Source organism: Panthera tigris, chromosome D1 (assembly GCF_018350195.1).
Source record: "Panthera tigris isolate Pti1 chromosome D1, P.tigris_Pti1_mat1.1, whole genome shotgun sequence".
In the NCBI taxonomy this organism is placed as follows: Eukaryota; Metazoa; Chordata; class Mammalia; order Carnivora; family Felidae; genus Panthera; species Panthera tigris.
In genome coordinates, this window is record NC_056669.1 from 109,889,014 (window position 1) to 109,916,268 (window position 27,255).

Sequence of the window (27,255 nt, forward strand, 5' to 3'; positions counted from 1 at the left end):
AACAGCTCCCGCAGATTTGAGGGTATCGGCAGGTTTGCCTCATTTTATTCAGGACCGTGTATTAGTTATCTATTCCTGTGTAACAAAATACCCCCGAACTGGGCCACCTAAATCAGCAAACGGGATTTTTTGGGGGTGGGGAGGGGGATCAGGAATCAGGAGTGGCTTAGCTGGGTGGCTCTGGCTTAGAGTGTGTCCTGAGGTTATAGTCAAGCTCCTGGCTGGGGCTACAATCATCTGAAGGCTCGACTGAGGTCAGAGGCTCGCTCTGATGGCTGTTGGCAGGAGGCCTCATTTCTCCACTGACCTCCGCTGACCATGCCCAGCTGGTTTGGAACGCTCTCTCCCATTGTTTCTGGGATCACAGACTGGCCTGGGGCCTGGCTTGAGACTTGGAGAGTGTGGCAGCCTGGGGAGCTGTGGTCCTTGGGGAGCTGAGTGATCATGGTCGTTGTGAAGGGAGAGTTAGACGCTGGAAACGCTGCCGGCTGGGGTTCCTGGTTGAAGGATTATGACAGGAGACAGCAAGGATAGTGGTGGCATTTAAACCATGATAATGGTGGTGGTGATAGTGATGGTGGTGATGAAATGGTGGTGATGGAGGTGATGATGGTGGTGGTGATAGTGATGGTGGTGATGGTGGTGATGTTGATGATGGCGATGATGATGGAGGTGATGGTGGTGGTGATGATGGTGATGATGACGGTGGTGATGATGGTGATGATGGTGGTGATGGTTGTGATAATGGTGATGGTGGTGGTGATAGTGATGGTTATGATGGTGTTGGTGATGATGATAATGGTGATGATGGTAGTGATGTTGATGGTGATGATGGTGGTTATGGTGATGATGATGTTGGTGATGGTGATGATGGTGGTGGTGATGGTGATGCTGATGATGGTGGTGACATGGTGACGGGGTGATGGTGGCTAACCCTTCCATAGCCCTTGCTGTTTGCCAGGATATTTATCAGTTCGTTACCTGCTCACACCAACGCTATGAAGTGTTTGCAGGTATAATCCCCTATTGTGATGTTGCACAGAGAGGTCTGTGAACTCACCCAAGGCCACACAGCTAGTCAGAGTCGAGAGAAGCCAGGCACTGTGACTCCGGGGCTTACTCAGCCCTCCTCCTGCCTCACTGCCAGATTCTTCCGGCTCTGCAGGTGGCTGACACTCTGTATGAATGTGTCTAGGGCCGTTCCAGTAGGAGCATAATCTGCTGGTAAAGAGGGTAAGTGCTGGAGCCAGACGGACCTGCGTGGTCCCCTGTCAGCTGCGACCACGGCTGGGTCGCCTCACTGCTCAGAGCCTCAGGGCCTCGCATGTGAATGGGGGTAGTGGTTGTACTTTCTAGAGGTGTCCGTGGGGTCCGATACCACGGTGCACGTCAGCTCATCGCGTGGCGCCTGGACACCGTAAGCGCTCAGTAGTGGCTGGTGTGCTCAGGGAGTTCGTGGATCCAGCAGGAGGTAGGGTGCTCACGGCTGGAACTCCACCTGGAGAGGGGCGTCCTGAGAGGAGGGGCGAGGGTGGGTGAGGTGAGCCGAGGCCCGGCACCAGCTTCCTGCGGTGCCTTCAGCTGAGGCAGGGAGGAGGGACAGCCTGAGAAACGACACCTCTGGCTTTTCTGATCAAAAAATGACACGGGGCGCCCGGGTGGCTCAGTCGGTTAAGCATCTGACTCCTGACTCGGCTCAGGTCACGATCTCACGGTGATGGGATCGAGGCCCATGTGGGGCGCCACCCGGAGCCTGCTTGGGATTCTCTCTCTCTCCCCCTCCCTCACCCTTGCGCTCGCTCGCTCTCTCAAAACAAATAAACGTTACTTTAAAAAATGACAACATCACGAAGGGCAGTTTGGTGGTGCCTCGGAATGCGAACGTCGAGTGACCGTACGATCTCGCGATTCCACTCCTGGGCATCTCCCCGAGAGCGTTGAAAATCGGTGCAGGAATGAAGACGTGCACGCGAACGTCCGTAGCAGTGGTGCGAACCATAGCCCAAAGGTGCCAACAGCCCAGATGTGCGGCCACAGGTGGATAGACAAACAGAGTGTGACCCATCCACACGCGGAATGCCGTCCAGACATGAGGAGCAGTGACACATTAGCATATGTGTGCAACACGGAGGGACCGGGCAAACCTGACGCTAAGGGAAACAAAGCGAGTCACACAAGGCCACGCGTGGCGTGACTTCATTTATGTGAAATGTCCAGGCTGCGCAAATCCTTGGAGACAGAAAGCAGACTGGTGGGGCGCCTGGGTGGCTCAGTCGGTTAAGCGGCCGACTTCGGCTCAGGTCATGATCTCGCGGTCCGTGAGTTCAAGCCCCGCGTCGGGCTCTGTGCTGACAGCCCAGAGTCTGGAGCCTGTTTCAGATTCTGTGTCTCCCTCTCTCTGACCCTCCCCCATTCGTGCTCTGTCTCTCTCTGTCTCAAAAATAAAATAAATGTTAACAAAAAATTAAAAAAAAAAAAAAAAAAGAAAGCAGACTGGTGGCCGCCGGGGGCCCCCGTGGAGGGGACGTGAGGGGGAACCGCTGAGGGGGCCCGGGGTTCTCCAGAGGAGCAGCGGGAATTTAGGGAAGTAGCTGGGGGCTGTGGTTGCGTAAGTAACGTCGTGAACGTGTGCTGCGTAGCACTCAACTGTTCACTTAGCAGACTGGTTACTTTTGTGTTACGTGAATGTCGCCTCAATAAGTCTATTTAAAAAGTGACATCAAGGGGGGCAGGGGCACCTGGATGGCTCAGTCGGTTGAGCATTCGACTCTCGATTTTGGCTCAGGTCACGATCTTGCAGTTCGTGGGTTCGAGCCCCGCGTCGGGCTCAGTGCTGACAGCATGGAGCCTGCTTGGGATTCTCTGTCTCCCTCTTTCTCTGCCCCTCCCCTGTGTGTGCTCCTGTCTCTCTCTCTCTCTCTCTCTCTCTCTCTCTCTCTCTCTCTCAAAAATAAATAAACATTAAAGGAGTAACATCAAGAAAACAAAATGGAGGCATCGTTGGGTCAGATTAGGGACGGTCATGGGCATGTGGCTTTCAGTTGCTCAGTAAAACCTTGTCAATGTTCCTCTGAGGTGCGGTGCCAGGGGCTCGGCTGTGGTGGTGACCTGCCCCCTGCAGCCCTCCACGCCACCAGGGAGCCTATAGTCGAGGGAAGGTCATGAAACCAGATAATCACACACGCCACCAGGTGTAAAGTTAGAAATCTATCACCGGTGTCCACAATCTCATTAAAAACATGTTCTCGTTTGCTGGGCTTTATAAATACATGGAAGAAAGACGTTTTTTTTTTTCCTTTTTTAAAATTTTTTTAATGTTTATTTTCGAGGCGGGGGGTAGGGAGGGAATGAGCAGGGGGGAGGGGCAGAGAGGGGGGTGGGACAGAGGATCCAAAGCAGGCTCAGCGCTGATAGCAGCGAGCCCGACACGGGGCTCGAACTCATGAACCGCGAGACCATAACCTGAGCCGAAGTTGGACACTTAACCAACTGAGCCACCCAGGCGCCCCGTTGTTTTGGTATCAAGTTCGATTTGCTGTGATAACATAAATTATTGGCGTTACAGGCACGTCTGGCTCAGTTTGTGCTAAGTTGTTCAAACATCAGGGCGAGGCAGGCGTGTTGTCCCCGGCTCGCTGTCATCAGCGGTGGCTTCCTCCTTGCCGCTTCTTCTTTCCCTGCGGGCCACTTGGCCACCAGCCACTTTTCTAGAAACAGTTGGGAAGGGCTGGGGGGCCGTGTCACCGTCAAGGGTGGCGGGAGGCTGGAACTGCCCCGCGGCCGTCCTGTGTGACGTGAATGGGTCCGCGGTGGCCGTGGGAGGGTTTCCAAGCGGGGCGCGTGCAGGACCGCGGGGAGTCTGCTCACAGCTCCCACCCGTGCCTCCTGCGCCTGCAGGCAGAAGGTGGTGGAGGGCAGCCTGACGCACCCCTTTGCCCTGACGCTCTCCGGGGACACTCTGTACTGGACGGACTGGCAGACGCGCTCCATCCACGCCTGTAACAAGAAGACGGGAGAGAAGAGGAAGGAGATCCTTAGAGCTCTCTATTCGCCCATGGATATTCAAGTGCTTAGCCCAGAGCGGCAGCCTTACTGTAAGTCGGGGGCCGGGTGGGGGGCGGCTGGCGTCTTCCCTCCGCGGGAGCCCCGAGTCTGGGGGCACCTGCGTCACAGCAGTGGAGGAGAGGGAGAGGTGTGGTGGAGGGGAGGGAGGTGTATGCAGGGTGCAGGGCCAGGCCGGGGCGCAACTGGGAGGGCCCCCTGCAGAGCGGGTATGGGGGCTGCTTCAGGGGGGCCCCGCGCCCCCTCCCCCGTCCTCTTCAGAGCTGGCAGAGGGCCTCCCGAGCAAGGTTGCTTGTTGTCGGGGCCCGACAGAAGTTAAGTAGTTACTGGTGATCGATCTGCTGTGAGTCGAGGCTCCCGGCTTGGGGTCTCCATAGGGCGGTGGCGGGGGTCCTCGATGGCGGAAAGCTTGACGCCCACGGGCTCAGGGCTCCTGGGACGGGCAGCTAGCGAGGTCACGGCCCTGGGCTCGCGTCCTCCCTCGGGGACCGGGGTGCTGTGGAAGGTTCCGGCTTTGAACTTAACTGTGGGGGTGCAAGGGTGGCAGCTGTCAGCACCCCAGGGCAGGTGGGGCTCCCTAGGATGGTCTCCTGGTGAGAACATCACGGTCCTTACCGCATCCACAGCGGGGGCAGCCCCCTGTGCGTGAGGCAGCGTTAGGGAGAAGAGGGGGACCCCCCTGCGAATCTGCTCCAGTCGTTTGCGGGGGGTGGGGGGCTAATACTCCACACGTCACAGTACTGCGCCCCTGCCTGCCCTGGGCAGAGTGAAATGCCGGAAGGATTTGTTCGGTTGCGTCTTGGTCACGGGTGGGCTTGGGACAATGAGAAGGGTTGTTGTCAGCACCTAGAGTGTCCAGGTGTGGCCACCAAGCATTCGTGCAGATCCCGTGGGCTCCAAGCACATGGCAAAGACAGGCCTCTGCTCCGGGAGCCCCCCAGTCCCTACCGCACGGGCAGGTCCTGAGATCCTGGCCGAGGGTGGCCTTCCCAGAGGAGGTGCCATCCGGGGGGCCCCGAGGCTGGGAAGAGGGGCAGGGAGGGTGCCCCCACGGAGTGGCGTGTGTGGGTGGGTGGGGTCGAGGGCTGTGTTCTGGAACCTTCTCTCACCCCGCCCTGTCTTCCCCAGTCCACACGCGGTGTGCGGAGGACAATGGCGGCTGCTCTCACCTGTGCCTGCTGTCCCCGAGGGAGCCTTTCTACACGTGCGCCTGCCCCACTGGCGTCCAGCTTCAGGACAACGGCAAGACGTGCAAGGCAGGTGAGACGGGGCGGGCGCTGGCTGGGGTGGGGGGAGCCGGCCTGGCGGGGCGTGGGGGTGGGGCTGGCGGTCTCCTTCCCTCGGCGAAGGTTTCACGTGTTCGGAGCTCTGCAGCCGGGGGCACCCGGGCGGCCCAGCGGCTGGGCTGCAGGGTTAGATCTGGGCTCGGCTGCCCGGCGGGCACGTTACCGGGCTCGGGACTCAGGTCTGGTCTGTCCGGCGACCTGGCAGTGGGCCGCCAGAAAGCCGTGATTGTAGCCGAGATGCTCGCTGTCACGACTTGCCGAGCAGACACTGTGTGTGTTGTAAAAAAGGACAGTCGTGTAGGGGAACGCTGTGAATCAGGAGACGCCCCGCGATCTGCGCCCAACAGGCGTCTCCTTTCCTGCCTTCCCGGCTCTCCCAAGCACGCGCTGCCGGTGTGGGGCTGCGGGCCTCCCCGCTGGCTTCGTCTCCTGCTTTTCTGCTTTTTCCAGAAGCATTTTCCACACCGATAGGGAATTTCTGATGCATTTTCATCCTTACGTCCCATTTCCATGGGATCTTCGTGCCCTAATAACCACCCTCCCCACGGAAATTCAGGTTGCAGACACTTGCGCAGTGGAGAAAATTGGGGGTGCGTGAAGTTCAGTTGACTTCCCTCCCCCCACACAAGTGTTTCTCGGTGCTCCCCCCGCCCTTAATTTGCAGCACTTGCTGCTTCAGGGTCTCCTGCAATGACCGTCTTCTAATGATGTGTCACCCCTCCTTCCTCTGGAGCACCGTCCGAGGCTCCTTATTTCTGGCCGTCACGTTCAGTGTGCTTTTCTGGGAATAAGGTGTGTCCAGGGTGCAGCCTGTCCCTGGGGGTGTCTCGGGCCCAGCACAGCTGGGTGGCAGTGGAGTGGCCAGCGAGAGGCCGGTGAGAGACGTCAGGAAGCAGGCCGCCCCCGGGCCAGTGGCACTTGGGGGGAAGGAAAGGGAGACTGGGGGCTTCCCTGGGGACCTGCGACCAGAGCCGAGGGAGTGTTACCACTCCTTCGGGCACAGGTTTAAAACAAAAAGTTCATCCTGGCAAACAGGGAGTCTACCAAGTTCCGCGTGTCCAGAAGGAACGGCCGCGTGCCTGCGTGTGCTGCGTGCAGAGAACAGAGCGGTAAATGTGAACCTCCCCCCCCCCCCGCCCCCCGCTCCAGCCCCCTGCTCTTCCTACAGGGAATGTCCCTCTGAGTTGTGGAGGGGTCGGCAGGAACCAAGCAGGCACGTGAATGAAGAATGCGAATTCAGATTTGGATCAGAGTAACACAGGACACAAAGGAAGGGCTGAGACGCAGAATGACACACTGAGGGCGGGGGTGGGGGGGGTGGGCTGGAGGCCCGGATGGAAGGTCAGAGAAGGTCCTTCCCAGGGGACAGGCTGAGACTTGAGAATGACCAAGGAAGAGGCGCGAGGAACAGCATGTGCGGCAGCCCTGAGGCAAGAGCTGGGTGACGTCGGGACTGACTTCGCAGGCATTTGATCTGGGCGGTCACACAGAGCCCCGGCTTCCAAAGAGCCCCGTGCTTGGTTTAATGCCATTGTCGCTGACTTGAAATGCTGGATAATTCTGGGGCAGGGGCTCCCTGTGTTCAGCCTGCAGCGGCCCTGCGCGTTACGTAGCCCGTCCTGCTTTGTGTGTAGAGAAGCTCAAGGGAAACCTGGAGACGCCTCGTGTGTCCGTGTATCTTTCTCTGCCGTTCTGCCACCAGTGTCTCCGTGTATCTTTCTCTGCCGTTCTGCCACCAGTGTCTGCATTCCCCCTGACGCTGTTGCAGGGGCATCGGCAGTTAGAGGAGAGGGGCATGTGCTTCTGTAACATGAGTTGTAGCGCCTGAAAAATACTTGTCCGGTGAACCATCTTCCCCCCGGTGGGGCATTTCCGTTTTTTTGTGTCTTTGCTGTTTTCGAGTCGTGCCGCCGTGAGAGAGCCAGCCTGGGGCCTGGCCCCGGGGTTAGGGCGATCTGAATCTGGTGCTGTTGCTTGGTGATCCCCGTCCAAGCGCTGTGCTGAATGGGGAGGGGACCATCTGTTCTGGGAGAAGGACAGGCGTGGCTGCCGTCTCTGCCCGCATCTCTGCCCAGCCTGGAGCCGGGTTGCGTGTGGACCTTTGGGGAAGGAGCGGGAAAGCGGGCGGGGGGGGAGGGGAGGAGGGTGGACACAACCCTCCAAAAGGTACATCATGCAACAGCGTGCACCCCGGTGGGGAGCTGACGCAGGGGCCCCGTGAGGCAGGAGGTCCACGCGTCAGAGTTCCAGGACTGGAGTCTGGGGTCACAATGTCAGAGTCCTGGCCCGGTGCCGGTGCACAGCTGGGGAAGCCTACAGTTCCACGAAGAACTTGCCCAAGCTCCCCCGGGGGGCACAAAGGGTATTGGTCATCGGGGGCGGACAGCGCCTGGGGACTTGTCACTCTGCTTCTCTTCTTCATCTGTGAGATGCGGGAGCGGTCACAGACCACCCCTTAGCCGGGGAAGCTGGGGAGGACAGTGTTGTATCAATAGGTGCTGTGCTGGGCCCCTGGTACGTCGCGAGCACACAGTATATGGCAGTCACGTCCATCATCACGCTGGGCCAGAGGGAGAAGGGCAGGGCCTCTGGAAGCCTAGGTTCGCCTCCATCGTCCCAGGGCCCTCCCACCCCTGGGGGAGGGCTGATTGCTTTTCCAGGCAGAGGAACGGGGACTTTCTGGTTCTCAGCATTCCAGTAGCCGGAGCCCCTGTCTGAGCTCTGGGACCACTGCCTGGGGTCAAGCCCTTTGAGGGCATTTCGGTTCTTTTTGCAAACATCTGCGGGGGGCAGGGGGCAGGGGGCAGAAGAGGGGAGATGCCCTGGGGTAAGAGGGCTTCCTGGAGGAGGCTGCACAAGGGTGGGGGGACCTGGAAGCTCCCACGAACTCCCGTGGGGTGGATCCGGAGGATTAGCAGCAAGGGCTGTCCCGGTTGGAAGTCGTGTGGCAGGGGGCTGAGCCACGTCTCCTGGCCTCCTTCAGGAAGAGTGGCCGGCTTGCAGGTTACCCGCACCCCCCGCCTCCCGGGATGGATTCAGTTGCTCGGGGTCACCTTCCCTGGTCTTGTAAGAACTGTTTCTGCCTCCCAGCCGTGAAAGACACTTTCACAAATGACTCAGTGGGAGGATGCCAAGCGTGGGGACGAGAAACGCTTTTGTCGTCATTCGGAGGAGCCGGTGCGGGTGGCTGGGGGCGTCTGCACAGGGCAGCCCGGGGCCACTCTTACGCAGAGGCTGCACCTTTCCTTTGGCTCCGGCTGCCCCGTCGGGGACGTCACAGGTCAGGGAGGCTCACAGACGACACGGACAGCATGGGCTGGGAGTCTGGCTTTTGCACGAGGACGTGACCCTCGGGTTCCGCCTTTTTATAAGCGTGGTTCCCACCCCACGTGCTTCTCGCTCGCAGACTGGCCGGTTCTGGGGGCTGCACGGGGCCTTCTGCAGCCCCCCACCCTGGACCCACTCGAAGCGGAAGTGGAAAGCCGTTGGCGGTGGGAACCTGCAAACAGAGTTTCCTAAACATTTTAGTTTCAGTCGAGAAGACCTCCAGGAGCTTCTCAGAACATTTCAAGGGTTTGCCACCAAGATGGCCTTCTGGAAACTTGGGGTGGGAAGGTGGAGGGTATCTGTCCGTGTTTCTCAATCCAGAGGGATCCGGGCATGCGTGAGGAACGGGTTCTGTCGTTGAGGGGCGTTCCTTGTGCTCGGGCGACAGACACAGGGAGTCCGAGACGGGGCCGTGAGCGAGGATCACGAGGGCTTCAGATTTAGAACGCGCCCCCTCCGCTGGCAAGCTGGGTTTCGGGGTGCAGACCTGCCCTCCAGGTGTTGCTCCCTGCCACAGAACATGACGTTAAAGGAAACCGTGTGATTAGAAGCCTGTGATCCTGTCACCTGAGTACCGTGGCTGTTTTCCTTTTCTCGCGAGGCCTTCCAGGCTGCCCACGCCCCCTGGTGCATGTAGTTTTGCCTCCTGGGGGGGCATGAACTACACATGGAATGTGGATTTTGACTGCTGATGATGTGCAGGGTACTGGTTGTGAAAACGGCCTGGAGATGGTCGCTGGAAACACGAGGGTAACGTGGAGACAGCGAAACGCTAAACCCTGCAGAATGTCACCACTGACGGTGGAGCCCAGAGGTCCCGGCGGGCGCAAACCCGGTGCAGGGCACCTTCCTGGCTGGATCTGAGCAGCACCCGCGGAGGCTTCCGAGGCCGGGGTGACCAGTGGGAGGATGCGATTCAGGGGCTGGCAAAGGAGGCCCCGGGGCCACTTGTGGATCTCCTCTTGGCCCCGGACTCCGCGAGGTCCAGCATCCCAGGGGGTGAATACTGAGGCCACAGCTGAGGGCTGTGCCTTTGGTCTGTAGTTGAGAGTCTGCCAGGACTTTTGGGGTGGTGAGGAAATTCAGTCTCAGGGGGGCCCAGTCTCAGAGCAGTTTCCAACTATGGGATGGCTTTCTATGCCCAGTTATCCTTTTAGGATACCTTCACTCGTGTCCCGGCTGTGTGATCTTGGGAAAATGACTCAGCCTCTCTGTGCTTTCAGTTTCCTCACCTGTAAAAACAGATGATAATAGCACCTGATTTTGGGGGGGGGGGTGTTGTTGGGAGGAGGGCCTGACTGCCCAACAAATATGAGCTGTGCTTGAACTTGAACTTGGAGCCAGGCAGGCAGGCATGTGGGCAGTCTGGTGCCAGACGAGCAATTCTTTCCTGGACGTCTGGAATCAGAAGTAGATGATGAGGCCGGCTGGTGCTAAGAGGAGGTAGGAGGGGACGTAGGCGGGCGGGGAGCCCTCCTCGCACAGCCAGTGAGAGATGGGCACGGGGCATGCGGCTGCCCTGTCCAGGGATCGAGGCCAGCACCGGGCCGGGTGGGACTGGGGTTTGAGGCGGGGGCCTGGATGTGTCAGAATTACTCGGACCCTCATGTCACATCCAGGTTCCCCGGCCCTAGCACATCGGAGTCTCCAGGACAAGGGACGGGTGTGGGAGGCGGAGGGCTGAGTCTGTACTTGACATGCGCCCAAGGCAGGCTGATGAGCAGCAGTTGGAGAAAGTCTGCACGGCCGGAAACATCTCAAGACCTGAAGCCCTGGCCTCAGATTCCTGGGACTTTCAGTCTGGGCAGCTGGTTGTCTTGCCGTGGACTTGAATCTGAAGAAACGTTTGTGCTGTGCAAGAGTCCTGTGTTTCTCTGATTTTGAGCAAATGAAAGCCAGCCCAGTGCTGGGAGTCGGTGCCTTCCCCAAAGAGGGGGCTGGCCCCAGGGCGTGGGGGAGGGGGTGCCGGCCCAGGGCCTGCAAGCTGTCCCCTGGAGGCATGGGGCGGGGCTGGCCATTTCCCAGCTGCGGGCTCTCTCCCTGTGAAATGGGGAGAGCAGCATGACTGGGGGGGGGGGGTCAGATGAGAGGCTGTTCCCCCCACGGTGCCTGTGTGGGTCCATCCAGACCGGACGGGAGGCTCAGGACTCCCTTCCTCTGGGTCAGGAGTGTCTTGTGTCCCATGGCCCTCTGGGTCCTCCTGAAGTTTGGCCCCAGTGGGGGTCCTATAGGTTCTGAGACCAGGAAGGATGTCATAGCAAGCAGCGCCCCCTTGGGCTCCAGCTCTGCCAGCGGCTTGGTGAGACCCTGGGGCCTGAGTGACTCTTGTCCCGCCAGCCAGCGTTGGGGGGGGGGGCCGGGGTTGGGGACAGGATCCCTGGGCCAGGCTGCGATCCCACGCACCCCTCCCCAGCAGCCTGGCCGATGGAGGCGCCCAGCTGGCTTTGGTTTTCCCCATGTTTTTCCAATTATGTGGGATGGGCTAAAAACAGCAGTAGCGGGGCCTTATTTGGGAGTTGCCACCACCGTCCGAGGGAGCCTGCTGCTCTCCTGGCTGCAGTGGCGTCCCCGCACATTCCTCATCACCGGGGGCTTCTGGGCGGTGCGCGTCCCCGCTCGAGGCCCGGACGACTGGGGCAGGTGACTTACCGGGGCCGTGGCCGGGGCACGCGGCTTCGCTGCCCCGCGGTGGCCAGCCTGGCCCTGAGCATCGTCCCGTGCTCCCTCCGTGGCCTTTCCAGAGGAGGCCGTGACTGCGTGTCGGGGCGGGCGGGCGGCTCGGGCTGCATGATTTACGGGGCCGCCCGCTGCACCTCGCCAAGAAGTAGTTTTAACAGATGTTCGCAGGGACTCGGAACAAAAGGACGAGGGGATGTGGTGGGCCAAGGTGGCGGGGGGCGGGGAGGAACAGAGGCGTCACTGTCGGGTCCGACGGGCAGACTGACAACTGGGGCGAGGTCTCAAAGCCCCTCACATCCATCCGTCTCCCTGGGTGGATTAGCCGAGGCTCAGGGCCGAGGAATAAGGGGCGCGTTTGTTCCCAGTCTGGCTGTCTTGTCACTTATCGGGGAAGTAGGTCAAAGGGAAAAGAAAGGAGGCCCTTGTGGCTGAGGCTGACGCCGGCCGGGCTGTGATTGGCGTTGGCTCTGCAAACAGAAGGCAGCTGCTGTTCTCAGCCATGGACCGTGAATTTTTAATAGCAAGAAAATCAGATTGCACAGTCCCAGGAAATGGTGTGACAAGTCCAAGCACTAACTTTTTTTTTTTTTTTTTGCATTTTCTTTGGAAACGAAGGTATCACTTGCCGACGGTGAAATGCACAGATTCCAAGCGTACATTCTGATTTCGATTTGGCAGTTGTGTATATCTGCCCAACCACCACCCCCCGGTCCGGATCCGGAAGGTTTCCAGCACCCGGGAGATTCCCTGGTGCCCTTTGCAGCGCCCCCCACCCCCCACATGCCGCAGGGGCAACCACGGATTAGTGTTGCCTGTTTGGGAACGTCCTAGAAATGGAACCACACACCATGTGGTCTTACTTCTACATCGAGTAAAAGAGAAGAGGGGAGCATGCCGTATTCTTGGAAAGAGAAAACGGTCATCCTGGGCTGGGGGATGAGACCAAATGGCGCCTCCTGGGTGTGGTTAGCTCCGCGGATGCCCTGGGTCCACCGACGGAGGGCTGGATTGCCGTCACTCCCAGCACTGGCCCTGTCCCCCTGCCTCCTGTCTGATGTCTCCCTTGCTGGTGCAGCCTGAGTCCGGCTCCGGCCCGGCCCCAGATCAGCCCCTGGTCCCGCCCTCCCCACCACCCTCACCCCAGCCTGTCCAGTGTCCCCTTGCTGATACCACCTGAGTCCAGCTTCAGCCCGGCCCCAGAGCTCAGTCTGTTGAGTCAGGTTCTGGGTTTGCACGTCCGAGCCCTGGTGGAACCCCCGGGCTGCCAGAGAAAGGCCTTCCCTGTCCCCGCCCCACCCGCCGGGCACCCCTCGGGCCCCCTCTGGCTTTGGTGATGGCTGCACGCCCTCCGTCTTGCTTCTAATGACCGTGTCCTAGTGCCTCAACCTTCCCCAACCGCAAGTGTCCCGCAGGCAGTGACCTGATGGCCTGCATGTGCCGGGCGGACGCCGGGGCCTCTGGCTTATCAGCAGACAGAGGCCAGGAGGCTCTTTCTCACCCTTTGCCTCCTGTTCCAACTGAAATGGACAGTTCGGTCCCTTCCAGCCCACCGTCTGAGCACCTGCCTATCTGCCTTTGCCGGTGCTATGCCTGTTGTCTCGAGCACCTGTTGTCTGGGGCTCCTCACCTGACAGTCCCTCTGGTCTCCATTCAGACAGCCCCAGCCCCCCTGGGAGAAGTGCTGTGATGTGCTCCCACACCCACTTCGAGGGAGGGAAGCTGGGAGGGATCCTGGCTTCCCAGGGGGCCACCATCAGCCCCTGGACGAACGCTGGGATCGATTAGGTATCTTCAGGAGCATCTACCGTGGCAAGAGCTGAGGTGTTTGGGTCCTGCTAGAGCCGGGCACTGAGGACTGCGCCAAGAAGGGCCTCCCTCTGTCCCCTCTGGGGGGACGTGGTGTGGCGGGGACTGGGGCGTCTGAGTCCGGCCTTGACCCTGCACGATGTGGCTGTGACCTGACGGAATGCGGGCTCTCCGTGTCTCGTTGACCTGGGCGTATCAAATGGGGTCGTGTCTCCTGCAGGGCCTTACAAACTGTAAGGTGCGGTGCACGAACCATGCGAACGGCTGGAGCCCAACCACCTTTGAGCGAAAGCAGCAGCACTTTCTCATGGGTCACCCCATCCCGTGCATCCTGCCTGTGCTGCCAGGGCAGGGCGGGCCATAGCAGTAACAGTGCGCCTTGGGGGGTGCCAGGCACCCACACTTCTGCGTGATCTACTCTTCTGTGCCCTACGGGAGCCGGGTGAGGGAGGGTCTGTGGGCAGCCTGCTTCAGAAGTTTGGGTGGTCACGCTTGGGATCCTGTGTCTCTCTCTCTCTCTCTCTCTCTCTCTCTCTCTCTCTCTCTCTCAAAAGTAAAGAAACATTAAAAAAAAAAATTAAAAGGAGTTTGGTCCATCAGAGCTAGCTCACGGCCACAGAAGAAGGGACAGAGGCGGGATTTGAGCCCAAGCACCTGCCACGTGCCGTGGCTCAGGAGCCGTGGCCGCAGCTCCAGAGGTGCGGCCGCCACCACCTCTGGGAGCCGCGGAATCGGATTTTACAGGAGGAAGAAGGATTGCTTCAGGTGCTTATGGAGCCCCTGCTGTATGCCTGGGCTCAGGAAGGCACTCTGTGTGTTTTTTTTAGAAGAGCTGAGCCGTGTGCCCAAAGAGTGGGACCCAGCCTTCTCCATCGTGTGTCACCGACTGCTTCATAGCCTCTGACCGCAGTCCTGTGTTTCCAGCGACCCACCGGGTAGCCCACCTTTAATTTGCCCAACCAACCACACTTTGTTCTGTCTCTCTGCCCTCTGGCCTGGGACTCGAACCCTCGGGCCACGTCTCTGCTGCTGGCTCAAAGAGAGCATGGCCCAAGGCAGGTCCCCGGGGATGTGCTCAATGCCCCTGGGGCTGTGGGCTGCTGGGGCTGCTGGGGCTGTGGCCTTGGGCTCAGAGGCTCCCTGACCTTGTCATGGGACCTCTCAGCTTTGCTGGGAAGCCGTATCCACTCCTGACTCTTACCTGTGTGTAGACAGAGGTCAAGTCGCTTACCCACGGTCACTCAGTAAGGAAGTGTGGCTGAGGGTCCACGCTGGGTGTGACCGTTGGGCTGTGGCAGCCTCTGAGGGGCAGGGGAAAGGCAAGCGGCAGAGGACCACGTGAGGGGCTGAAAACCCAGGGATAGGAGAGGAAGGGGCTGGCTGCACAGAAGTCTTGAGGCTGGCACCGACCTTGCTGCTCTGGCCGCCCCAGGTTCCCGGGCAGAGGAGTGACTCCCCCATTTTAGAGCTGTGCAGACTGAGGCACCTGCCCGGCCACTCTTAGGGGACTGCAACCTCCCATAGGCTCCCGGGCGGCCACGCGGCCGACAGCTGCTGGGCCTCAGGTTTCCCTCGGAGCCAGTGCCTGGCCCGGCCACTTCCCCTGTGGTCACTCGGCACGGTCTCCTGGGCCAGGGCTCCCGGCTGTGGTCTCAGCACTCGTCCAACAGCTTGCCCCAGGGGGCAGCAGAGAAACTTAATCAATTGCTAAAAAACAAAAATAAGTCAGCTGCCTACCAGCTGTGAAGCCGTTTGTGGCCTTAGAGCCTGTGGCATGGGTGGCAGCCCGTGCTGGGACCCGGTGCTGCCCGTGTGGTTCCAGGCCCGCTCCTGAGCCCACGCGAAGCCAGGGGTGGGGGGTGGGGGGCCAGCGAGGGGAGCTGGGGCTGAAGGGAGGTGGGCACGCCGCTTCCCGAGTCCGGCATGAAACGATGCGGGTGGAAAGAGCCGCCCTGGGGTGGTGCGAACCTCTGGGCAGGGAGGGGCCTGTCCTTTCTTGGAGATGCGGGTTCTGTGGGGACAGTCCGTGATGTCCACTCTGCCTGCTGGGAAGGCCAGGTGGGGGGCGCAGGGCTTGGGGGCCCTCCGCATCCTGGGATGTGTTGTTTTGCTCATCGTGAAAAATCCTTTCCCGTGTCGGGGTGCAGAGGGGATTAACTGTGAGAACCCTCCCAAGTCGCACTGGGCGACCTGCCAATCTCCTCCTGCTGTGCTGTCAGGGGCTACAGGCCCTCTTGCCCCATCCCTTCTCCTGTCCTTCCCTCCCACTCGGCTCAGATCCTGGAGGGCCAAATAAGTCACCCCCGCATGGCGGTTTCATTCCCCCCCGCCCCCATCCCCCGATTGTCCAGTGAGAAAACCTTGTCTCAGGGCCCAGGCCCCTCCCCAGGGCAACCACGAGGCCTCTAAGTACGCTCCCCCACCCCTACCCCCACCCCCACCACATTTTAAAGTCTTGGGTTTTTTCTGGTTAAAAAGTAACATTCGTGTTCACTGTAGAAAGGAAGCCGTTACGCAAAATAACGGAGAAAATAAAAACCCGTATCTTCGCCGCCCAGAGATTGCTGCCAGCGTTTTCGCTGTTTCCTGCTCGCCTGCTCTCCACGCGCGTTCAGATCTGGGTTTGCGTGATGTGTGCATCGCGTGCGGGCCGCGTCGGGGCTGACCCCTTCCACGCCTCTGGGGTCCCTTCTTCAGAGCCCGCCGTTTAGCGCCTGACTGCGCTGTGGCCCTTCGTGTATTTGATGTTCTCGCGCGGAGGGACGTTTAGATTGTCCGCAGGTTTGGGTTTGCCGTGACCGCGAGGCCTCGGTGACCCTCCGCGAGCAGGGATCTGCCTGCGTTTGCAGCGGCTGCTTTGGACTGGGTCCTCAGAGGGGAAGTTGTGGGGTCAGAGGGTCCCTGAGCCACACTGCCGTCCGGGAAGCGTGTGCCGGGCGCAGTCCTCTGGGAGGCGGTGGGGGGCCGCTGTGGCCGTTTCCGCCTCTAGCCCCTCCAAGTGAACCCGTTTGTCGTGTTTGTTGACTGTTCATTTGCCTTCACCTGTTTGTTGCTGGGGTCTGGGTGGTTTTCTTAGGGACTTCTATGCCTGCCTTTCAGTTTACTTACAAGACAAATAGACTTTATCTCGTATGGCAGTTTTAGGTTTACAGGAAAATCGAGTGGAGGGTCGAGAGGCCCTGTGTATCCGCTCTCCCTCCTTACGCGGTTTCTGCCGTTGTTGTTAGGACGCGCCGTCTAATGCTGTAAAAGGCACGCGTCCTTCTCATGCGTGGGTCAGCGAACCTCGCTCGGCCGGTGGGCCGGATGGCTCGCTGCCTGTGTTGTGTAGCCTTTGAACAAAGGGTGGTTTGGACGTTTTTTACGTGGTGGAAAAGAACATCACAAGAAGAACGTTTCGTGATGCGGCAAAATGACAGGAAATTCAAGGTTCGGTGTCCACGTGTGAAGTTTTACTCGCACACCTTTATTTACAACGGCAGAGCTGGGTGGCTGTGACAGAGACGGTCGTGGCCCACAGAGCCTCGAGCAGTTACGTCTGGTCCTTTGTAGAAACGTGTGCAGGCCCCTGCTGGAGACTAGAAGGAAGACCGGGAAGGGTCCAGAGATAACCGCTGCGGACATTTGCGTGTGTTTCCTGCCAGGCTTTTGTTCCAGGGAGGCTTTGTTTGTCCTGTGGCTGGACTCCCGCTGCACGCACAGTGTGCTGTTTGCGCGAGGCTTCCTTGCAGACTGTCATGGGCTCAGAGCCGGCCCGGCGGCCTGCACAGGATGCTGGGCCAGGTCAACCTCTTAGCAAGCACCTGGCCTCCAAGCTCAGATCAGACTCGCCGGAGGTGTCGGTGGGTCAGCCCCGTTCCTGCCCGTTCCAGCTGCAGAAACGGCCCGGCATGCTCTGGTCTCTATGCTGTTGCCCCAAACGCCCCCTTCTTCCCGGAGTCCTCCCCCCAACCCGAACCTGCCTGTCCTTGCATTGAATGTTCCTCTCACCCTCTGCTCCCCACCTCTTATGGGTTGAATCATGTCCCCCCACCAAAGACCTGTTGGATCCCCAGACCCTGCGAGTGTGACCTAACTTGGAAATAGGGTCTTTGCAGGTGTAACCACATTAAAGTGAAGTCACACTGGAGTAGGGCAGGCCTCCAATCCAATGGCTGGTGACCTTATAAAAGGGAAATTTAGACACACAAACACAGGGGAGGAGGCTGTATGAAGACAGAGGCTGAGGTTGCAGCGGTAAATCCACAAGCCAAGGAGCATCCACCGCCAGAAGCTGAAAGAGACCAGGAAGTTTCCCCTGGAGCCTTCGGAGAGAGCGTGGCCCAGCCAGCAGCTGGGTTTTTCACTTCTGTCCTCCAGAATCGTGAAGGCATCCGTTTCTGCTGTCAGAAGCCACCCAGTGCGTGCTGCTGTGTTCCCGCAGCCCCTTCCTGCATCTCGCCTCGTCTCTATGACCTTGGGCCTGGCACAGGGACAGCGCCCTGTGATGGAGGGCGGCTTCGTCCAGATGGATGTTGGCAGGCAGGGACGGTGTTGAGCTTGACGTGCCCGTGACATTGGGCCAGGCCTCGGGTCTGCTTTTTTGTTTTCAGAACACTCGCTCTCAGGAAGGCCGTGCCCCCGCCTGGCCTGCGCCCCATGCCCCGCACTTGGCCCCAAGACAGGGGTGTTGCCCTTCTTTCCTGCGTGTGTGTGTGCAGGGAGGAAGGGGAGAGGTCAGGAGCCCGCCCTAAGGAGGCTCTGGGGACCGCTGCCCAGCCAGCAAGGGAGAGGTTTCACTTTCCTCGGCAGCACTGTGGGGCAGGCTCTTTATTTAAACAACCCCAGAGAAAACCATTTGGCCAAACTGTTAGTTTCTCAACAGTTTAAACAAACTCCTACCCGGGAGCCGCGTCTGGTTCTAGGGAGGGGGCGGGCCTCCCCCTCTCGGGGCCCGGCCCAGTGCCCTGCGCCCACCCCAGGTGGCCCGAGGCCGCTCAGACCTCGCTGCAGACAACCTCGGAGGCCATCTGTGAGCAGCAGCTCGGCCAGCGGCCAGCAGAGCCCAGGCCAGCGGTTCTCTGTCCGCAGTTGCCCACCGCTGGCCTGGCCCTGGACAGAGCACTCGACCGCCTCCCCGACTCTGCTCTCTGCATTCTTCTAGATAAAGCTCAAATAAAAACTTCAAAGGCTCTGCAGCCCAAGGGGTGTCAGACACCCCCCCCCTTGGAGTCAATTATCACCTACGGTTTTATCTCAGCGTTTAATTACTGCCTCAGCTACAGAGACTTAATTTTAAGGGATGCTGGTAATGGGGTTCCCCAGTGGTGGGGTGTGCTGGAGGAGGGCTGGGGCCGGGCACACTTTTGCCCCTGAGGGGTCTGGAATCAGGGTCACAGCCACAGGAATCTGGGGTTCTGGGAGTTGAAGGCCGGACCTCTCAGTCTCAGCCGGCCCCCTTTGGAGGCCTCCTGAAACCCCTGCTCTCCTTCCTAGTGCCTGTTCGCGGATGGTCTTCCCTCACCGAAGGCCTCTGCCCTGTGATCTCAGGAGCACCGTGGGGGTTGGATCCGCATCTGTTCCGTCCACCCCCGCCCCCAGCGCCTGGTCCAGGGCCTGCGTGAAACAGCCGCCTACAGAGATGCCGGTGGGGTGACTGAGCCAAGCTGGAAGGCACACCTGCCTCCGGCTTCTTGTCTGTGCCTCAGGGATTGACGCGTTTGTGCCGCCTTATTTTCCCACTCGCTGCTGTGTGCCCTTGAGTGGGGAGCTTACCCTCTCTGTGCATCCAGTTCCTCATCAGTAAAAAGGGACACGGTCATACCTCCGGGACAGGGTGTGAGGATCGTGCTATTTTATTTTTATTTTTTTATTTATTAAAAATTTGTTTTTCATGTTTATTTATTTTTGAGAGAGAGAGAGAGTGTGTGTATGAGTGGGGGAGGGGCAGAGAGAGAAAGAGAGAGAGAGAGAGAGAGAGAGAGAGAGAAAGAGGGAGGGAGACACAGAATCCGAAGCAGGTGCCAGACCCTGAGCCATCAGCACAGAGCCCGACGCGGGGCTCGAACTCACGAACCACGAGATCATGACCTGAGCCGAAGTCGGACGCTTAACCAACCAGCCACCCAGGTGCCCAAGGATTATGCTGTTGTAGGTGATTGTGTCTGAAGGGTCATGCAAACAGGGGTGGGGGAAACAGTCTCCACGTGTGTTTCAGGACCGAGTATCGCTTTCCCTCGGGGAGCCAGTGTTTTCTCTGGGGAGGAAGTGCTACCTGAAGTCAGTGGGGTTTGACACACAGCCTTCCGTCTTGCACAGTGAGCTGCCTCAGTCTTGGCTTGGGAGCTCGGCAGCCTCTGGACAGTTGTGCAGATGCCCTCTTGGCCGTGCCCTGGCAGGCTTCCCCCTTCCCTCCGTGGTGGCAGATGAAGCCAGCGCCCTCCGTGGAGGTCCGTCTGTGGTTCCCTTGATGTCAGAGCTAGACAGGAAGTCGGACACCATCAGGTTGGGCTGATTTTTCATTTTCGACGAGGAGACCAAAGCCCAGAGAGGGTCAGGGACCTGCCCAGAGTCACACAGTGGGAGCAGGGCCAGGAAGTTTCTGCCCTGCATTCTCCCTGCTTGTCCTAGGATGTCAGTATCTGCTCTGGGTGTGGCTTTGGGGACTGCAGAGAGCTAAGGGGACATGTGCCAGAATGGCAGGGTGTGTGTGTGTGTGTGTGTGTGTGTGTGTGTGTGTGTGTGTGTGGTCAGCTCATCCATTAGGCTGGGGGAGGCAGGAACAGCTTCCTAGAGGAGGAGGAGGTGTGTGACCTGGGCCTTGAAGGACTGGTCAGATGTCAACACCACATAGTAGGATTGGGGCCCAGGGGAAGACAATTCGTTGAAATTCAGAATTCTACCCTCCCTCCCTCCAACACACACCAAACTGGGACCAAATCTGAGTTTAGCTCTCAGAGGTTTCCAGCATACGCAGGCACTTGGGGTACCTTCTGAGCACTGCCTGCCTCAGTTTCCCAGCCCTGGGCTGATAGAGACATTGCTGCCGCGTGTACGCCCTCTAGTGGAGGACTCGGATTAGGAGCTCTGGGCCTTGGAGCAGGACAGTCCTTAACTCGAGATGCAAGGCCGGGGGCCCCAGATGGACTCTGCAAGGCACCGGCTTCCAGGGGCCCTGCCGCTGGGGCAAGAAGCTGGCGCTGGGTACAGGGGACCGTGTGCTCTTTGAGGGCTGTGGCCCGACCGGGCGGCTGGCTGCAGAGGCTGGGCCCGGGGGGCCTGAGTTTGACAGATGTGCTCAACTCGTTCCGTCCGTGTCCCCATCCTGCCGCCCCACTTGAGGTGGGTCCTTCCCCGTTCTGGGCCTTTCGTCAAACCAGGCAGGTGGTCCCAAAGTTCCAGAAGTGGTCTCTGGGCCTAATCCTGGTTTTCTGGGTCCTGGAGACCAGAAAGGACCAGAATGAACGCATGGACAGTGACCCAGCTCTGAGGGAGTGTCCAGGCCAGGGGTGCAGCATGAGGCCGCGTGTGCTGTTTCTCTGGGGAGTTCTGACAAGTGCCAGCAGGGAGGGTCCAGGGCAGAGGTGGATTGTTTATAGCCATGGGGGTGTCAGGGGAGCCCCCAGGGAGCTCCCCCTTGTCGGTGGGGTAGCCCCCCTCGTGCAGTGTCGTGTGTGGTTAGATGAGGCACGTGGCCAGAGGCAGTTAGCTGGCATGAAGCTGCTCCCGAGGGGTGCGTGGGGGGAGGGCCTCAGGGAAGAAGTGGCATCTGACTGAGCCATGAAAGTTGGGCCTGTGGAAGGTGGGGCCCCGCCGGGGCTCTGAGAAGCATGGCTGGCAGTTGCCGTCTAGAGCCCAGTGCCTCCGTGGGACTTGTATTTGGAACTGATTTGTGGCCCGGAGAGGGGCTTGCAGGGGAGAAGGGGGACCGAGTGGGAAGCAGCTCTTACACAGTGGTTGAAGCCAGGTGGCTGTGTGGCTCTCAGCAGGTTGCTTGACCTCTCTGTGTCTGTATGGTCTCATCTAGAAGATGGTGCTGGCCTCAGAGCCCTCACAAAGATGAACTGGTGACCATGTAGGGGGACCTCGGCGAATGTTACCGAGGATCACCTGCGAGGAAGCCCTGACCTCGGGGGCCTGGCTGAGCCCCTCCCCTGCCGTGCCCACTGCTGCCCTGCTGCGGGCCTCTGACCCCCACTGCTTGGCCATCCACAGGGGCCGAGGAGGTGCTGTTGCTGGCCCGGCGGACGGACCTGCGGAGGATCTCGCTGGACACGCCGGACTTCACCGACATCGTGCTCCAGGTGGACGACATCCGGCACGCCATCGCCATCGACTACGACCCGCTGGAAGGCTACGTGTACTGGACGGACGACGAGGTGCGGGCCATCCGCAGGGCGTACCTGGACGGCTCTGGCGCCCAGACGCTGGTCAACACCGAGATCAACGACCCAGATGGCATCGCGGTCGACTGGGTGGCCCGTAACCTCTACTGGACGGACACGGGCACCGACCGCATCGAGGTGACGCGCCTCAACGGCACCTCCCGCAAGATCCTGGTGTCCGAGGACCTGGACGAGCCCCGGGCCATTGTGCTGCACCCCGTGATGGGGTAAGGCTGGGGGCGGGTGGACCTCCCACCTGGCTGGGGCTGGGAGGCAGGCTGACCAGAAGCGAGAGAGACTAGTGGTTTTGGAACTGTCTCCTGCATCAGAATCCCCTGGAGGAGGGCTTATTTAAATGCAGGTGGCTGGGCCCTCTGCCCAGATTTCTGTTTCAGGAGGGCTAGGGCGGGGCCCGAGAACTTGAGTTTCTAACGAGCCCCTGGGTTCTGCTCCTGCCCGTCCGGGGACCAGACTCTCAGAAGGTCTGACACGGGCTGTTGTGTTCACGTACGGAGGGCCCCGAGAGCTTGGGCAAGTCATTTCTTCCCACGGGCTTCGCCCTTCTCACCTGTAAAACGGAACAGTTCACCAGGGTGATTTCTAGGCTGATAACGGTAACCGAAGCGATGGCCCTTACTTGTTACGTACGGGGGGCCGGGCCTCTTCTGAGCTCAGCACACACACTGAATCTTTACCTCCTCCTCCCACCCCTACCCTGAGAGGCAGGTACAGTTGTACAGTGAAGGAGGCTAAAGCCCAGAGAGGTTAACGGGCTTGGCCCAGGTCACGCAGCCAGGAGGTTGGGATTCGATCTGGCCATGTGGCTCCAACTTTCCGTTCTAGGATTCTGCGAAAACAGCTTGTCAGTCGATGTAGGAGCCCTTCTGACATCCTCAGCAGCTCAGAGGGTAGCAGCGCCCTTCCTGGGGGCTCATGACCAGGACCGTGAACCTGGCAGACCCTGAGGGAGGAGGAACAGTTGGAGCTCCTGCCTGGGGGGCGGGAGGGGTGGGGTGGAGCGAGGGTCCGCTGGGGAAGCCTCCTGCCCTCTGGGCCGGATGTGGGACAGCGTCCTGGAGATGGCCTGGAGGAGCTGGAAGGACAGAGGGAGGCGGCCGGGGAGGGCACACCTGGGAGCTGTCCCTCGTGGGGACTGGCAGAGCCGCGGCGATGGTGACCGTGGTTACGTGGCCGTGGCTGCCGTCCGCGGAGCACCCACTGGGCGTCGGGCGCTTCTGTCACTTCCCTGGGGGCTGAGGCTCAGGACGTGGAGTGACCCGCTCCAGGTGCCCGCTGGCAGAGCTGGGGCTGTCCGCCTGTCTGCCTCTGGAGCCTGCGCTTTGCACACGGGAGCCCGTCAGCTGCTTGAAGAAGGTTCTACTCCACCCCTTCCTCCTCCTTGACGTTCAGCCCGTCCAGCCTTGGGTCTCTCAGCAGGGCGTCTGAGCGGGAGATGAACCCAAGGACCCTGTGCAGTTTAAGCCCACGCTGGGGCACCGCTGTTCTCTGCGGAGCCCCTGGTCCTGCGTGCGGGGCTCGGTGCCCATCTCTGCAGTTAGCCAGCGTCTCCTGAGCGCCTCCTATGGGCGGGGGGAGGGTGGTGTCCTCGGCCCTGGGGACGCAGCAGGGACAAGACAGTGTTTTAAGGACCTGTTCTTCTTCTCCAGCCTTATGTACTGGACAGACTGGGGGGAAAACCCCAAAATTGAGTGCGCCAACCTGGATGGGCAGGAGCGGCACGTCCTGGTGAACACCTCCCTCGGCTGGCCCAACGGCTTGGCCCTGGACCTACAGGAGGGAAAGCTGTACTGGGGAGATGCCAAGACGGACAAAATCGAGGTGAGTCATCCCCTGCCTCCCCCTTCCCAGCCCCGGGCGGCGCTGGTTCATGAAGCTGTGTTAATATGGGCTGTGCAGCCTGGCACAGCCTGGCCGTCCTCGAGCCCTGAGTAGTAGGCAGAAGCCAGGCCTGGCCGCCCCTGTGGCCCATCACGTGTACCAGGCGGGCCTCAGGTGGATGTCTGTGCTTTGCTATTTGGTCAAACGGGATCCTGGAAAAGATAACGTATTCGGGTGCGTTTCTGACACGCGAGGGTCTTAAATTGTTTCAAAATACAAAAAATGACACGCACACGTCCAGCGCCCCACTTAAGACACAAAATCTTACCAACATAGTGGAGGCTAGAGGTGACCCTACCCTGAATTTGGTGAGGCATTCCCAGGCGTTAAAAGACCTTTCCTTTTACCGCGAACAGTATGTTACAGTCTTGTTCTGCGTGATTCTGTGTGATTAACGTAAGTCGTGTCGTGGATGTGTTCTTTGGCAGCTTGCTTTTTGCTCACGGGTGTATTTTTTTGAGGTGCTCTTGGCGGTACGGTAGTTAAATTTGTCCCTGTCACGGGGAAGCCCCTGACGTTCGTGCCTCTCCTCAGCGTGGACACCTCCCTCCCTCGTAGTCACTTCTGGATCATCCTCATCTGCTTCTGGTCCCATCACAGCCTTAGGCATCACCACCTGGGGGGGTCACCTTTGCTCCCCTCACGCTTCCCGGAGAGACCCCCACCAGGCAGCTTGCAGGAGGCGGGGGGGGGAGTGAGGACACCGATGCGCGTCTGTATCGCAGAGTTTCCAGCCACACTTCTGAGCAGGACCGTGAAGGGGGCTCGGGGCTGCGTGGGTGCCTCTCCCAGGCAGACGCAAGCAGTTGCAATAGTGGCCATTTCCCGTCGGACTCCCTACAAATGGCCATCTTTAAAGGGATCTTGTTGCTACAGGGAGTTTTTCTTGAGCCTCTGAGCCTGCAGACGAGACCCTTGTTTCCGGCGGGATCGGCCAAGGAGGCTTCGTCTCCTCGGACCCCACCACCCCTGGGAGCGGGCTGGGGCTGCGTGTGTCCAGCTGACGTTGCTGGACACGTTACAGGCATTGCTCCGTTTACTCCCGCAGCGGCGTGCTGGGGTCGTGAACTGCGGTAAAACAAACATGACACGAGATGACGGTTTTCACGTTCTCAAAGCGTACCACTCAGTGGCGTCTAAGACATTCACGGTGCTGTGCGACCATCATCACTCTCTAGTTCCGGAACATTTTCATCACCCAGGACCCCGGACCCAATAAGCAGCCAGTCTCCAGTCTCCCCTCCCCAGTCCCTGGCACCCACGCATCTCCTGTCTGTCCCTACGGAGTTGCCTGTCCTGGGCATTTCATGTGACTGCGGTCCTAGGACAGCCAGCCTTCTGTGCCTGGCTTCCTCACGTAGCACAGTGTTCCAGGGATCATCGATGTGACGTGCCCTCCTGTCACTCCTTTTTATGGTAGAATAGCGTTCCATCGTATGGATGGGCCACATCGGCCATCCACCTGTGGATGGACACGTGTATTTTGAGCTATATGGCATGGTCCCCATTTGTGGATGAGAAACGGAGGTCCAGGGGGACAGTACCTAGCTCAGAGTCGTGTGGTAAGTAGGTTTCTGCTTTTATTTATTTTTTATTTTTCTTTCCTTTCTTTTTCTTTATTTTATTTTATTGTATTTTATTTTATTTTATTTTATTCTATTTTTATTTTTAAATTTTTTTAACGTTTATTTATTTTTGAGACAGAGAGAGACAGAACATGAACAGGGAAGGGGCAGAGAGAGAGGGAGACACAGAATCTGAAACAGGCTCCAAGCTCTGAGCTGTCAGCACAGAGCCTGACGCGGGGCTCGAACTCATGGACTGTGAGATCATGACCTGAGCCGAAGTCAGACGCTTAACTGACTAAGCCACCCAGGCACCCCTATTTTATTTTTATTTTTATTTTTATTTTTATTTTTATTTTTATTTTTATTTTTATTTTTATTATTTTTATTTTTTTTATTTTTATTTTTTTTATTTCTATTTCTATTTTTATTTTTATTTTTTATTTTTACTTTTATTTTTATTATTTTTATTTTTATTTTTATTTTTATTTTTTTATTTTTACTTTTATTTATTTTGGGAGAAAGCAGGGGAGGAGCATAGAGAGGGAGAGACAGAATCCCAAGCAGGCTCCACACTGTCGGCGAGGAGCCCGATGCTGGGCTCGAGCTCACGAACCATGAGATCGTGACCTGAGCCGAGATCAAGAGTCGGATGCTGAACTGGCTGAGCCGCCCAGGCGCCCCTGGTTTTCCACCTTTAGAATCAATCCACAGACCTAACATCCAAGCCCTAAGACATGTCAGGTTACTATACAGAAGATAAACGTCGCCTTGTAGAATGGGCAGAGGTGCAAGGCTGGGGAGAGGTAGGAACACCGTTTCACAGGGAACCAGAGGAACTGAAAACAGCCAGCCTGGCAGCAGATGGGGACGGGCCAGGGGTAGGGGACGGAGCGGAGGGCACAGCGGCTGCGCGGGCGAACCAGGAACACGCACCACAATCCCGTTACCTATCCCTGTGGAGCTAATCACCAGAAAACCTAAAGGCAGGGGCTGCGGAATCAGAAGCGTTTGGGAATCTTGGGTCAGGCAAACCTGGAAACGCGTGGTGACCTCCCTGCAGGGTTTCTGTTGGGGGGGGGGGGCCTTTGATACTCTGAGCTTCTCTGAGGGCACCAGCTGGGTAAGTGTTCTCCAACTATATGATCCGGGGTCCCTTTCTTTCCCCGCCGTGGCTCTGGTGACACACGCTTTGGGAATGCTGACCCCGGCTGTGGGGTTTGTGCCCGACCGCCCCTCCACCTCTGCCCCAAGGGGGCCGCTGACGTGGATGGACGTGCAGACCGTCCTCCGGGTCAACTCGGTGAGTCTTTTCCTGCCCCAGACCCAGAGGTGAACGTCCTTGGAGGCGGCCCGAGCGTGGTAGGAAATTGGCCACGTGTTCTCGGGGCCGGGCCATCTTGGTGAATATGACCAACAGATGTTCCTTAGGGCAGACCTTTGGGTCAGGCCCCCAGGCCAGGTGCAGAAGGCCCCTGCTGGGGGTCACGGGAGAGTTTGAGGGCTTCAGGGGGCAACAGCCGAGGGGCGGGGCGATGTGTTTGCTTTTCCATGGTCAGGGGACGTAGAAACCAAGCTGGGACAGCCACGGCTGTCATTCTTCCGAGAAACTATGTCCAGTGACAATGAAGCAGCCAAGCCAGACGCTGAGGAGCCCGGGTGCTGGCCTTGGGCAGACGTCGTGGGGTCGTTCCGGCGGAGAGGAAGCGTTCCGTGTGGCGGGGTTGTGTGCACTGGAAGAAAGGAACTTTAGACGGTGATAAGCCGGCTCTCCCTTTGAAGAGGCCATCGGGCCCCGAGGAGGACTTTATAGGATCAGCTGCATTGGGAGGAGAACAAAGGTCTGGAAATGCCGGCCTGAGCAGACGGGGAGGCATCTGGATGGCATTAGCAGCACGTACGTGGGATTTATGGGACAGGCTGAATCGCTGGAGAGTCCGCACTGCCCTCCCGGTGGGGCCTCCTGCTGGCCGTGTCTGTGACACCTGTCCTGGACGTCAGGTGCAGGCCAGCCCCTCAGGGGGCCAGCTGGCTGCCGTCACGATGGGTGGGAGTCACGGGGTGGCCCCCACCATGGGGGCAGGCGGGCTCGCTCTGGGGGGCGGCCCCGACCTCCCCAACACGAGCGGGTTGGAGCCCTCCGGGATGGGCGGGGGCTGAGGTCTGTGGACACCGTCCCCATAGCGGCCCCATAGTTTCCCACCCTTCTGGGCTAGGAATGCCCCGGGACACCTCCTTAACCCTCTTCCTGTGTCTGGAGCCCTTGGG

The 27,255-nt window shown here is 59.1% G+C and overlaps 1 protein-coding gene across 1 annotated transcript in view; it reads left to right on the forward strand.

Moving 5' to 3' along the window:
* Positions 1–27,255, forward strand: part of LRP5 (LDL receptor related protein 5) — a 102,200-nt gene that overhangs the window by 37,044 nt on the left and 37,901 nt on the right. Inside the window, exons 4-7 of the mRNA XM_042957788.1 lie at positions 3,898–4,094; positions 5,191–5,322; positions 21,354–21,750; positions 23,191–23,362. Coding sequence (XP_042813722.1) covers positions 3,898–4,094; positions 5,191–5,322; positions 21,354–21,750; positions 23,191–23,362 — 898 coding nt within the window. The remainder of the gene's footprint in view (positions 1–3,897; positions 4,095–5,190; positions 5,323–21,353; positions 21,751–23,190; positions 23,363–27,255) is intronic.